The sequence below is a fragment of the Leptonychotes weddellii genome, chromosome 12 (genome assembly GCF_054177405.1).
Source record: "Leptonychotes weddellii isolate Sample4059 chromosome 12, ASM5417740v2, whole genome shotgun sequence".
Taxonomy (NCBI): Eukaryota; Metazoa; Chordata; class Mammalia; order Carnivora; family Phocidae; genus Leptonychotes; species Leptonychotes weddellii.
The window spans coordinates 70,487,744-70,502,727 of NC_138380.1; the positions used below are offsets into that span (position 1 = coordinate 70,487,744).

General features: G+C 35.8%; 1 protein-coding gene across 1 annotated transcript in view; it reads left to right on the plus strand.

Moving 5' to 3' along the window:
• SEMA3D (semaphorin 3D) overlaps nucleotides 1–14,984 on the plus strand; it is a 180,760-nt gene that overhangs the window by 62,431 nt on the left and 103,345 nt on the right. Inside the window, exon 2 of the mRNA XM_081799702.1 lies at nucleotides 4,490–4,675. Within this exon, the coding sequence (XP_081655828.1) occupies nucleotides 4,525–4,675 (151 nt within the window). The 5' untranslated portion in view covers nucleotides 4,490–4,524. The remainder of the gene's footprint in view (nucleotides 1–4,489; nucleotides 4,676–14,984) is intronic.

The window sequence follows — 14,984 nt, forward strand, 5'->3', positions numbered from 1 at the left end:
AAAACCAAAACATCGATCTTCTTAAGTTATAGTGTTGGAGGCACAGGGCATGTCTTAGCGATTAATGATCAGTTGGAGGAGTAGATATCTCAATACATAGCCAAGGGCCATTAACCCCAACTGGTCATTAATTCCCAAGAAAGGTCTTGTCTGAGGTCATTATTGCTAATAAAATGCACACATGGAAAGTTCCCTCTCTTTTTGCCTGTGTACCTAAACATACATTCACGTTACATGCATTGTTGCATGTCATGAAGAAAAAGGTAGTATTTCACATGTCCAGAAGCTCAGAAAAACTAAGCCTAATGAGAAGTTTAATACACTTAAACTCTATATTCAATTTACCTTTCATTTTTGGCGGGGGGGAGTGGGAAGTGGGAGGAAGGATAAGTGGAGGAATACACGTGTGTATGCCAAGGCTATGGATCTTCTGCAATCAGATACCCATATTCTGCTAACATGTAGATAGAGGGAAAAATGAAAGGAACAGGCAAATGGGATTAGAGTCACTGATGCATATGAATAGAATCAGCACATATGATCTAATATCAAAGGCAGTGTGGAGTAATGGCATTATCCGAGTCATAATATATTAGGTACCAGAACGGGCATGAGGCACATTTAGCAGTTAGGTCAAGTTCATCTCTCTCTTCCATCTTTTTGGATTATGCTATTATATCCCTTCTCAGCATAGCAGTCTAACCAAGTCTAAAATGCTTCTGGCTTTTCAAGAACCCTTAATGAGTTATCACTGTCTTCTGAAACTCTCTCTTTTTGCTTTCCATTCTCCTTTCACTGTCCTCCATGAAACTGTCCTTGTCTTGCTTAAATCTATATGATACTCCTTTGAGCTATCTTCCATAGCATCCCAAAAATATCTTGATTTTAGAAATCGTTTCATAGTGCTTTAATTATTTGTATGTAATCAACCACTTCTTTCAGAAAAGAGTCTTATCTTTTTCCTCATCTTAACAAATGGGGACTAGCTGTGATGTTAATGACTGTTACATATATATTCTTGTACGTATGTTCTTATTTGCATGAAAGTAGTAAGTTTTTAAGGAGAACCTGTAAGTCAAAGAATGTATCTATTTTTTACTGGCATAAATGACAAATTCAAAAATTGCAAGATTCATTTCTTAAGAGATTGAGTAACTTAAAACTCACATAATTTAAAGCTAGTCCTGATAAATTTTCCTGTGGACCAGCTAAAGTGACTGTTTTGTGCCAGTAACAAACATTTTGTCCTACTAGCTTTAAAACAATACAGTTCTTTATTTTTTTAAGAATTTATTTTAAATATATTATTTAAAGAACGACTTTATTAGGGTTTTATTTTATGCCTTAATGAAATTTTAAAAACTAAAATTTTCATAAAGTGCTTCTGATGGAATAGATCTTTTTGGTCAGAAGGACATTCTTGTTTTCTCTCAAATTATATCTAATTAATACTGCTCAAGGAATGTCAAGTAAATGTGAATAAAATATGTAATATGTGGCATATTTAGTACAATATTCTTTTTTTAAAGATTTATTTATTTGTTTTAGAGTGAGCAAGCAAGCATGCATGAGCGAGGGTGGGGTGGGAGGGGGTTGGGATGGGCAGAGGGAAAGGCAGAGGAAGAGAATCCTCAAGCAGACTCCCCGCTGAGTGTGGAGCCCAACTCCATGCTGGATCCCAGGACCCTGAGATCACAACCTGAACAGAAATCAAGTGTTGGACGCTCAACCAACTGAGCCACCCAGGCGTCACACTTAAATGAGTATCTAAATTACCTTGATTGTTTACATATGCAGTAATTTTCTAAATCAAAGAATTAAATATGCACAGATTACACACAAGACAGAATAGTTAGGTAAGTCCTATAGGTATCTTTGAAGATGATAAGTAAATTATTATAATATAAAAATATTTATTTTTAAAAAATAAATATATATAAAAATATAATTTAATAAGCACTCATATTCAACATTTCATGAAGAAACATAAAATTTGTAGTGTCCTTAAAATGTTTGTCAAGTATAACAATAAATCAATACATCCCTAAATTTTATTTTACTTCATTTTCCTAGATTGATCTTAACTTCTGAGATTAAAAGTAGCTAGATCCTTGATATGCATAATATTTACTAAAGAGCTGATCTTTCATAACAAAGTTCACTTATATTAGACCTTCTCTTAAAACTAAATCAAATAGGGGCTCCTGGGTGGCTCAGTAGGTTAAGCGTCTGCCTTCAGCTCAGGTCATGATCCCAGGGTCCTGGTATCGAACCCCGCATCAGGCTCCCTGCTCACCGGGAAGCCTGCTTCTCTCTCTCCCACTCCCCCTACTTGTGTTCCCTCTCCTGTCTGTCAAATAAGTAAAATCTTAAAAAAAAAAAAAAAAAAGAACTAAACCATATAAACATAGAATATTTTGATATTAAATAAGTAGAAAATTACTTAAAGTATAAGACTTTTTTATTATAGCTACAGCTATTACCAAGAAAGCACAGAAATTATTTGGACAGAAGTTAAAGCAGGTACTACATCTGGAATCTTGCCTGGACATAAGCATAGCAAGATCTTTTCTGTGGTCTATTTCTTAGAAAGACAGTGATAACTTTGTGGAGAAAGAAGAGAGGTTGAAGACTGCAAGAGTTGAAGATCACGTGATTCTACCATATTGAAAAGCACCCAAAGACTTAGGGTTTTAAGAGGCCAACTCTAGCTAAAGTCCTGACCACATATTTTTATCTACTTCTTATCTGCCACGTGACCTTGGGAGAACCATTTAACTCTATACCTCAGTTTCCTCATCTGCAAAATGAAGTAAATAATTATCCATCCTTTATGGCTATAGTAGCATTATTAAAAGATAAACTGAGACATATTAAAATTTTAAGTTTTTTTGAGCAAAAATTGGTTCCAGTCATGTAGTGCCAAACTGGAAGTGGTTAGCAGTGCTTTGCCTTCAGGAGTCAGGGACAGACTTGTGTGGAGAAAGTGCTGAAGCAAAGAAAGAATTAGCTGTAGCCTAAGGCCTAGTTGGTTGGCTGTGGTTGGTTATCCCTAATGTTTTGATTTTGTGACTTTGAGGCATTTATAGACTTAGATTTCCATTTGCTTAAGGAGGCCACCACCTCATCAGGGCTGCCTGAGTCTAATGGCCTCCTTGTTAATTTAAAAGCATTAAGTCATTTCATTTATGGAAAGCACTTTAAAACAAAAAGTATCTGGTACATATAAATATTCAATGACTATTATTTGTAATTATTATTATATGGCTTAGTTTGAAATATGTGTTTTAATTTATTCCATGTCTTAACAAAGACAACTGGGCACCTGGGTGGCTCAGTCGGTTAAGTGTCCAACTCCGGCTCAGGTTATGATCTCAGGGTCCTGGAATCGAGCCCCACGTCGGGCTCTTTGCTCAGCGGGGAGCCTGCTTCTCCCTCTCCTTCTGCCGCTCTCCCTTCTTGTGTTCTCTCTCAAATAAATAAATAAAATCTTAAACAAAACAAAAACAAAAAAAGACAACCAAAGCTTGCATCATCCAGGCCTAAAATCTGTAGTGGTGGCCCTGACCTAATCATTCCTAATTTTTCCAATTTTAAGTAGTCTTTTTATTTTTATTTTTTTAAAGATTTTATTTACTTACTTGAGAGAGAGTAAGACAGCACAAGCAGGGGGGGAGTAGCAGAGGGAGAGGGAGAAGCAGGCTCCCCACGGAGCAGGGAGCCTGACACCGGGTTTGATCTCAGGACCCTGGGATCATGACCTGAGCCGAAGGCAGATGCTTAACTGACTGAGCCACCCAGGCACCCCTTAAGTAAACTATTTTTTTTAAAGATATTTTTAAAAATTTATTTGACAGAGAGAGACACAGCGAGAGAGGGAACACAAACAGGGGGAGTGGGAGAGGGAGAAGCAGGCTTCCCGCTGAGCAGGGAGCCCGAAGCAGGGCTTGATCCCAGGACCCTGGGATCATAACCTGAGCCAAAGGCAGACGCTTAACGACTGAGCCACTCAGGTGCCCCTTAAGTAGACTTTTAAAACATCTTTATATCAAAAACAAGAAATTAACTCCCTGAAAATAACAGCTTTTATTTGCTTTTGCCTAGGAATCTTTTTCCTCGGGGATGATATGGGGATAGAATGGGCTTCTACCGGTATTCTTATCTGAGTAAAGAACTCATCAAGTTAGAAAGAGTTGGTTCATTCTTCATTTGTATTAGAACAAACAAGCAAACTTTAATAGAGGAAGAAATGCTAATCATCATAAATAGTTGAAATTTAGTTATGGCTTGATCTCTGCATCTGTGTAAAGGCAGACCTGAATTTTATTATTCAACTCTGATTTCTTTCCTTTGTAACAATTTGCAAGATAAACAAGAGAGAAGGAGCAATTATTTTTTAAAAATCTATACACATTCAGAAAATTATGATTTAGTACATTTAGGAAAATCTACAAACTGCTATATTAATAGCTATTTTCTTATTTTTTAGATTAACACCCTTTGAAAGAGGACATTGTTTTCATCATGACTGCTAATAAAAATGAGAGACCGAAGTCCAGGAGCCACAACTTTCACCTTTTTCATGCCTTGATGATGCTAAGCATGACCATGCTATTTCTTCCAGTCATTGGAACTTCTAAGCAAAATATTCCACGACTCAAGCTGACTTACAAGGGTAAGTGTGTAAATGTTTTTCAGATTGTCTTTTTGATTATTGTATTTCTTTTATTTAGAAATGCATACTGACTTCAGTGAAATGTTTATAGTATTGGCATCAGTTAAAAAAATATTATTACAGAACAAAGCCCAATTGTTTCTTATTTTTGTGAGGAAAATGGTGCCAAAGGTGTTCATGTACACTTTTCAGCTCATTATTTACAGTGATCAACTACTGATTAGCATAATTAGGAGATTTTGGTCTGTTGGTTATAATCAGTTTTGTATTAAAAAAAAATCAATCCCTAAAAATAGAAATACATTAATTTCATATGGTTTATACTAATTATTTTATCCCTAGTTCAAGGCAATTTATATTTAAAAACAGTAAGATATCTTTAAAAAAATTATCACACTAAGATACCTTTAAGATTTCAAATGTATACATATTTATTATTTTAAAAAGACCCTGCGAAAGGCTTGAAATATAGAGATGAAAAACTATTTAAGAAATGAAATCTGCTAAGCTAATTGTTTTTAAATGTTTAAATTAATATAAAAGTAAAGTTTATATGAGTTATATTTAGTCAACTTATGTATGTGTATGTTTGTGTGTATAGACAGACATATTCACAGAGAGAGAGAACGGGCCAAGTTTTATGCTTAAAGATCTTTTCTTTTCTTTTCTTTTCTTTTCTTTTCTTTCTTTTCTCTTCTTTTCTTGGCTTCTTTAATACTTCAAGTAATGAGAGGAATGTAGGAGACTTATACTCCTTTATTCTGAACTTGGGAGGAAAAAATTATGCCTGCAGTTTTAATATCCTCTGATCTTTAAGACAAGTTACTTTCTGAACTCAAATGAAATATCAATAATAAAACCTAACTTGATGTCGAATGTAAGTGGAAATGGAATTAGCATTATACAATCCATTACACATTTCATATGTTGGCTTTGTTTGGAATTTATATCTCATGAATTAAAGAGTTAGGGCAACGTATTATTTTTGAGTTCTTATATTTTTCTAGGATTTTTAAAACAGGTGAAAAAGGAAAAACAGAATGTTGCCTCTGTGTGGTTGAGGAGAGGATTAACAGGCAAGACATATGAGGGAGAAATTTCTGGGATTATGGAAGAGTTCTCTATCCTGATAAGGGATGTGATTACTCAATTATGTGGATTTTTCACAACCCGTCATATGCAAAAGTCAGATTTGTTCATTTGCCTGTATTCAAAATTCACCTTAAGAAAAGGAACAGAAAACAAATATTAAACTCCAAACAATGAGAAAAGGAGAGAGAAAGAGAGATGCAGCAATTCTGAAAATAAAGAGGTTGAAGGGAAAAAAAAAAAGGGGAACGCTCTCTGGTTCCTATGATATAATGAATAACATTAGAACATTGCACTGATATGTGTGAACAATGCAAAATAAATCAGGCTCGCAAAGACACTTTAGTAGTTACCAGTCACTGATGATTCATTATGAGTGAAGCATTGGTATAAGAACTGTGTGTTGGGGCGCCTGGGTGGCTCAGATGGTTAAGCGTCTGCCTTCAGCTCAGGTCATGATCTCAGGGTCTTGGGATGGAGCCCCACATTGGGCTCCTGGCTCAGCCGGGAGTTTGCTTCTCCCTCTCCCTCTGCCTCTCCCACTGCTCATGCTCTCTCTCTCTCTGTATCTCTGTGTCTCAAATGAATAAATAAAATCTTAAAAAAAAAGAACTGTGTGTTGTCCTTTCATGCTCACCACCACCCGGTATGGTGGGGATTATTATCATCCCCTTCCCTTATGTGAGGATGTGGAGGTACTGAGAAACTGAGAAATTTGCCAAGGGTCTCAGATTGGGTCATGGCTCAGCGCCTGAGTCAGCCTCATGCTGCATAGAGCCCAGGTGCCTGATCCTGTTTCTTAGGTCCTGGTCATTAGCAGTTCTTCCCTGATGCACTTAACGACCAGAGTGAACTTTAACATTTACAGAAGCACCATGCTTGTATTTGACTGATGATATAATTTTCAGTTGTCAAAATTAACAGAGTTAAGAGTTGAAGAAGGACACATGCTCTATTTAAGATCACTGGGTGGCCAAAAGAGATCTACAGACTTGTAAGATGTTGTGCCTTTGGATAAATGTATGGAAAAAGGTAGATTATCATTGTGATCATTTGAGTTCATAATCATAATTTCATACAAGTGACTGTAAAATATTAACCCCAATGTGGTAAGTTGATCATTGGAAAAATAAATCAATCTCTACAGATAGAGAAAAACATCATTAATCATTCCGTACAGCTGTTACTAGTTAGTTCATCTAGTTAAAGGTTTTTTTGTTTTGTTTTGTTTTGTTTTTGTATGAATGTGTTTTTGGACTTGGAATCAACCCTATGAGTTCAAAGTCTTGTTTTAGTTATTTCTGTATCGACTGTCATTCCTCTCAGCATCTAGTGCTTATATAAAAAGGGAACTGGTTACTTAAGTGCTGGATTAAATGCAGTAAGAACTATTCTTTTGATGGTTCTTATATTATACTTTCTCAGTGTTGTATTTTTTAGGTTTTTCTCTACATTTAGGTAATTTACATGTCAAAGTCTGGTAAGCAGTAGCAAAGATTGAATGCAGGATAGGAATTACAAATATCTCCTGACCCACCCTCAAAAGATACACACACACACCCCTATGAGTTCCCCATAGCTACCATTAGCTATTAATTTCCAGATTGTATGCTAATAATAGAGTAATCATCTTTGCTAGGAGAAGTATTCACAACCCTTACAGGGCACTCCTCTTTCCACTTTAAAGAATACGGCATCTTCTCTTTGGAAATCATCTGTTGAGCCCTACCACGTCCACATTTCCCATCCACTTCCAAGCATGTGAACAGCTTCCCTGTCCACCTTGTCTATATCATATCTGAAAGTTTTGGAGGAAAGTAGGTCAAATCCTACTATTTTTAAGTGGGCTATTACGGAATATATAGTTATGACATACAAAATTCCTACCAGTTTGGGGTTATGGTGACAAAAAGTGCCTGTATACCGCATTCCTACTTCTGAGATAATGATCGTAAGTCTCTCTTGGCATCTTCCTTCTTTCCTGATCCTGAGTAATGAATTGAGATCAGCCAGTACCACCCATTGCTTAGATAGCTTGGGAAGAGTCTTAAAAGTTTGTGCTTTGGGCATTAAAACACTGCCAGAATGTGAGGTTAGAAAAATCAGCTAAAGTGAAAAATTAATTTTGTTTTCAAAAATAATTTTTATGGTCACAGACTTAGCTTTGTTTGCTTTGCTCTCCGTGGTTCATGCTTCCTTAGATGCTGACCAGAGATGCAGCCAGTATCAGTAGAGTTAGCTACTTTGAACAGCTGCAAGATTATTTTGAGGGATTTCTTAAAGGCCAACAGAAAATATAATAACCATTTTATGCAAAGAATGCTCTTTGATAAAGACTTAGTGTTGAACCTCTGAATCCACAGGAGCTTGTTTGGTTCTATTGTTTTGCAAAGAGATTTCCCTTCAGTTGCATATTTTGAATTCTTGCACATGTGTGCATACTAAATCTGTTTCTTGAATAACAGGTAAGGAAACTTGAAGATCAGGATGTTCTATATTTCTGGATTTCATGTTTTAAGTTTATTATATATATTTTGCCCTACAAGGTGGGCTTCTCACAGTCATGTGGACAGTTTATACTTCAGATGTAATAAAAGTAACTTTTGAGAGATGACCTATTTCAGTCCTGTAGTAGTGTAAACATTCTGTATTTCATAATCATCACAAAGGAACTCATATGGGTTAAGGATATTTATACCCAGGAATCATTAATATCTGCAAGATTATTTGTTTGAAAAACCAGAAAATGACGTAGGTAACATAAAGAGGAAATGGACAAAAACTTTGGAACAGGAGAAAAAAAATGAAAGTTAACTAATATACAAAGTCTCATTTCTTATGATGAATTGTAGGGTTTTTTTTCATATTTTTTGCTTTTTTGCATAGTCTCTTTAGCCTTTCTTTTTCCTTTCCTAATTTTAGATTTTAATACTAATCTACATGTGAATGGCTTATTATATATATATTACACGTATGTATATATAGGATACATGCATATGCATATATCTCATACATATAGTCTTTTTTCTTATCACATCCTTTTGAACCTGGCATAAAGAGAATTCAGCTATCAATTCCATTTGAATATTTTCACCCTAAAACTCTTGCTATCTCAAAGAATCACAGTAAACCCATAAAACACCAGCTTGTCAACACTGAACTCCCACATATTAGACACGAGGAAGGAAACTAACCCACTTAGTAGTTACCATATAGTCACCCATCCTGCAAATATGTATGGAACAACCACCTGTTCATTAGGCCCGAGAAAAGTCACTGTTCCCTTTGAATTTCTTTTCCAGACAAAGAGCAGGTAAACAAATAAATGAATATCATCTCAAATAGTGGGAAGTGCTATGAAGAATATAAAACAAGTGGGCGCCTGGGTGGCTCAGACGTTAAGCGTCTGCCTTTGGCTCAGGTCATGGTCCCAGGGTCCTGGCATCAAGTCCCACATCGGGCTCCGTGCTTGGTGGGGCCTGCTTCTCCCTCTCCCACTCCCTCTGCTTGTGTTTCCTCTCTCGCTGTGTCTCTCTCTGTCAAATAAATAAAATCTTAAAAAAAAAAAAAGAATATAAAACAAGAGGGTGACAGGCTCCAAGGACCCTACTTGGACTTTATTATATCTATTTGAGGATACCCTGAAAACCATTGTTTTTGTTTTTGTTTTTTTAAAGATTTTATTTATTTATTTGAGAGAGTGAATGAGATAGAGAGCATGAGAGGGGGGAGGGTCAGAGAGAGAGGCAGACTCCCTGCTGAGCAGGGAGCCCGACGTGGGACTCGATCCCGGGACTCCAGGATCATGACCTGAGCCGAAGGCAGTCGCTTAACCAACTGAGCCACCCAGGCGCCCATGAAAACCATTGTTTTTGAACCTATTTTTTAGATAAGAACCTCTGAGACTCAGAGCCTGAAGGCCTTGCCCCAAAACAAGAAGCATATATTAAGTGGCAAAATTAAGTTGTGTGTTTTTATCTCTGTAGTTCAAGGCCCACACTTTTGCCACCTGTTGTCCCTGAGGGAACCATTATTCAGAACACAGATATCAAGATACAAAAAATATATATAAGTTTTCACCATTACTTTTTTGGCAATATGTTCTTCTCAATAACTATCAAAGTACTATTTTTTGATCCTCCAAAAGTTATATGTATTTTCATAGACAAGAAAAACTTGAAATCACCTTTAAATTTTTTTCTTCTATTGTATAACTAAAACAATGTATTTAATAGAATAGTTCTTTGTTTTGTTGGAATCTTCTGAGAAATGAGTGGATTAATCTGTATATTTTTGTTTATTTATAAATTATTTAGCTGTGAAATGCAGCATGTGTCTCAGGAAGAGATTCGTGGTTATTTGACTCCTGTAACTTGTTTGATTTGACTAGTCTAACATTAGTTCTATTATCTTGATTCTGCATGATGTAACAGTGAAGAAAGCCAAACTGCTTAGGTTTTAACTGTTCCTACTAGTTGTGAGATACCTGGATGTTTATTTTCTGTGCTGTCCTTTTCTTATTTGTAACACAGTAAGTGTAAAAGTAAATCTAAATGCATTAATTTATTCAGTTCCAATCAGGATATTGTTAAGGTGTGTTGACCCATGTAAAGCACCTCTAACCGTGTTTGGCATAGTAAGCATTTAATAAATGCTATCAATTATTATTTTTTGTGAAATGTTATTATCTTGCTCCAAGTGAATGGTTACAGACCAAAGGTTTCCTTCTGGAAACAATTTGAAAAATATTATGTAGCTCCCTCTTGTTTATAACACATATTAAAATTGCTTCCACTTACTCCCAAAGCATTTTCTACTAGAGTTAGTTTCCTGCAGTTAAGTACCACCCACAGATTGTGAATTTATTAAAGGTATTTTCCAGTATTTTTACTGTTGTGGTCTTCTAGTAGTTAATAAGCCCTTACAGTTAAAAAGATCATTGTTGGCCTTGATAAGAGTAGTGTCTTTGATTGCTTGATAGCCCTCAGAGTGGGTTAAAATGTATCGTAAAATCACTCAGGGTTTCAGACCACATGATGAAATCTAAAGTGGGCATTTTTGTTGTCAAATTCATGGGAAAAGAAGCTGGCTTGCTCTGAATACCTCTCCCTAAGTACTTAGTGAAGAAGCATTATCAATCTTATAGTAAGCATTTTCATGTAATACATGTATTTTTCTATAAAGCAAGTCATTGACGGTTTAATTTTGGTAAATGTGCCATATTTGAATGGAGTCACTTGTTTTCCCAGATGTATTTTCTCTAAACTGAGGCTATTCAGTTGGGCTTCTGTGGTTTTAAGAGTTCAAGGATAATCTTATTGTGTATGAGATATTTAACTGTAAACAGTTAATAACAATAGTTTCAGAGTGCCCATTACATTTCTGGCCTTGTTCTGGCAACAGGGGGATATATCAGCAAATAGAAGAGGCAAAACTCCCTGTCATCATGTGGTTTATATGCTGATATAGAAAGGCAGATCATACATAAGTACATTGCATAGCAAAATAGAAGATGAAAAGTGCTATGGAGAGAAACGAATCATGAAAGTTAGCTAGAGAATGGTGGGGGTATGGTAGTCAAGTGTGGTGGTAAGGAAAAGAACTCACTGAGAGAGTGATGTTTTCACAAATACTTAAAGAAATTGCTGTTGCAAATCATGCAGATACTTGGGAAAGCAACATTCTTTGGCAAAAGGAACATCAGGGGAGCCTGGGTGGCTCAGTTGGTTAAGCGACTGCTTTCGGCTCAGGTCATGATCCTGGAGTCCCTGGATCGAGTCCCGCATCGGGCTCCCTGCTCGGCAGGGAGTCTGCTTCTCCCTCTGACCCTCCCCCCTCTCATGTGCTCTCTCTCTCTCATTCTCTCTGTCTCAAATAAATAAATAAAATCTTTAAAAAAAAAAAGGAACATCAAATGCAAAGGTTATGAGGTGAAAATGTGTCTGCCACGTTTAAGGATCCTAAAGGAAGACAGTATGGCTGAAAAACAGTTGGATGGGGGAAATAAGTTCGACTAAATCAGAGAGTTAATAAGAGGGGGGGAAAAAGATTAGATCCTTCCACTGTTGTCATTGTTAAAACATTGGCTTTTAGTCTGAGTGTTATGGAAATCCTACTGGAAAATTTTGGCACAGAGGTGACATAATCTGACTCATTGTTATAGGATCATTCTGGTTTCTGTGTTGTAAATACACTGAAAGGGAGAATTCAGGGAAACAGACATGTTGTAATAATGCAGGTGAGAAATGATGGTCTGTGGGCCAGACCAGTTGCAGTGGAGATAGGAGAAGAGGATGATATGTAGGTAGAGCCAATAGGATTTTTTGATGGGTAGGATATGAAGTAAAAGATAGAGGGATCAAATCTGACTCCATCTTTTGTTCTGTTTTGTTTTTAACTTAAGGATGGAGATACCAATAATTGAGATGGTGAAGACTGTGAAAGAAATAGATTTGGGCGGGAAAATCAAGTGGACATATTTGCTTGAGAAGACAAGACTATTGGATGTCTAAGTGAGATGCCAGGAAGGCATTTGAGTATATAATTGCTAGAGTTTATGCAACATATCATTGGAGATATGAATTTGGCAGTTAGCCTATAGAAATTTTTAAATCCATGAGACTCTATAAGATAACTAAGGGATGTAGAAGAATTTGAAGGATTGAGTTCTGGGATTCTCTCAAGCAAGGAAAGTAGAGAAAAGAAGGATGAGCATCAGGGTGAACTGAAAAGAAGTGCCCAGAAAAATAATGTAGGAGAAAAATCAGGAGTTTTAGTGCACAGGAAGTCAATGAAGAAAGCAAAGGAAAAGAGATTATCAGCAGTGTCATATTCAGCTAATGTGTCTTCAAAGATAACAAGTAAAAATTAACATTAAATTCAACAACAAAAGTTCACTGTTGACCTTGATAAAGGCAGTGTCTTTGAGTGTGGGAGCCATGGCACAATTAGGTTGGATACTTAAAAGCATGGGCTCAGGGGCTGTAGACAATTATAGATAATTCTTTCAAGGGTTTTTCCTGTAATGGAGACATGGGCAGTAGTAGTTGGAAGGAAAATAAAATCAAGAGATTTTTTTTTTTCATGAAGTAAATAACACCATATTTATATTTTAGTTAAAATAATATAGGAGAGAAATAATCCATGATTCAGGAGAGATGTGGGATAATCCATACCTTACTGAAGAAAATATTGATGAAACTCCATTCTTTTCTCTAAAAACAGGCTACTTTTATGTATTTTATTTTATTTTATTGTATTTTATTTTATATTTTTTAGGTAGGCTCCTTGTCCAGGGTAGAGCCCAGTGTGGAGCTTGAACTTAAGTCTGATGCTTAACTGACTGAGCCACCCAGGTGCCCCAGGCTACTTTTAGAACAAATATTAATGAAACTGGCTTATTTTGCATATTGAACTATTATCTGGGTCATTGTCAGTGTCAGCTATTGTCTAGATGGAAAGAGAGGTCAAACAGATAAAAAACTATGTTTAAGGAGGAATGTGTTCAGTTTGATAGAGTGATACAGTTTTTTTTTAATAAACATTTTATTTATTTATGTGACAGAAAGAGAGAGAGCACAAGCAGGGGGAGCAGCAGAGGGAAAGGGAGAAGCAGGCTCTCTGCTGAGCAGGGAGCCCGATGTGGGGCTCGATCCCAGGACCCTGGGATCATGACCTGAGCCCAAGGCAGATGCTTAACCGACTGAGCCACCCAGGCACCCCGAGTGATACAGTTTTTAAGTAGTATATATGTTAAGAAAATTGATAAATAAAGATTTGGAAAGAAAACTCCAGAAAGGTGAAATAATCCCAAGGTCCCATAAGAGATAATTAAAAAAAAAAACTAAAAACACTGATCCAAGTCTCCTGCTTTTCAGGTCAATGGTATTTATATTTTACAGTTTGTCTGCGTCTAACCCTATTAATTTGTAATAATTAAAATCTATGTAACACTGTATTTGAGCACTGTTCTAAACATTGATTGTGGAGGTTCACAAAGTGATGGAAATTACACAATAATGTAAGATACAACATACGATGTAATATTACCATAGAAATATCACACAAAAAAACGTTCTTGGAAAAAAAACAACAACAACAACAAAAAAAACGTTCTTGGAATTAAGAAGATAATATAAAAATCACTGAGGTCTACAAAGTTCAGCAATGTCCTCCGGACAGGGTGAAAGAGAAGCAACATCATGAGACACTTTGGTTGTCTTTGGCTATGAATAAACCTGGAGGGGACATTAGAATGGTCATTGCTTAAGTAAAGGCAATTTTTTTTTCTGGGATTAAACCCATCATCTCTTTTTCGGTTAAAAAAGTTCCTTTTAAACAGATGTTATATGTGGTTTATTAATTCCATAAATTATTAAGGAGATAAAATTTTGTATATGCAACTGCTTGTTTTAGGACTTCACTTACCTAAAATTTGACTCTAATTCCTTGGGTCTTATTAAAGGAATTTTTACAATGAGATTCTTTCAACACATGTGTAAAAATAAAAATTTAAGGTAATTTTAAAAATGAATGTCTTTTGTTTTTCATAGAAAATTTGACAAATTGCCTCTCTGCTTCTCAAGAACTAGTAATATATATTTTGCACTTTTGTAAGAGTCCTTTAAACATGCTGATTTAATCCTATTAAAAAGAGGCATAAATTAGAACTAAGTGCTTTTTTACTTCCAAAGAAAGATACTCATAAAGAGATTTGTTTGACTGAAGTTACAGTGAACCAGACACAGTCTAGAAAATAAGATAAATATTTCAGTAATCCCAGTGGCATGATGAACTGGAAGAAGCAATAGAATTTGTCTGTGGGTACATTCCATAAAAATGTAAGTAGAGTGTTTTGAAAAAGAATCTTGTTTTTCTAAGTAAATGCTAAATTTTCAAATATAAAATATAGCTGTAATAGTTGACGGGGCTTCAAGTCAGAAGACCTAGATGTTAGCTCTTTCTCTGGCATGTACTGTTCATTAGAACGATGATTTGCTCTTTCCGATCTAGGTTTTCTCATCTGGAAAATAGTGGTAATCCTCTGGTTTTCCTTGAGGATCAAATTAAATAAAGAGGGAAAGCTCCTTGAATGTTACAAAGCACAAAATGAATTTTATGACAGGTTTCAAAGAGAGTCCAAACAATAGGTTATTGAATTAATTGATGTAAAAATGGAAGATCTTAACAAATACAGCTATTTTTTTTTTTTTATTTTTTT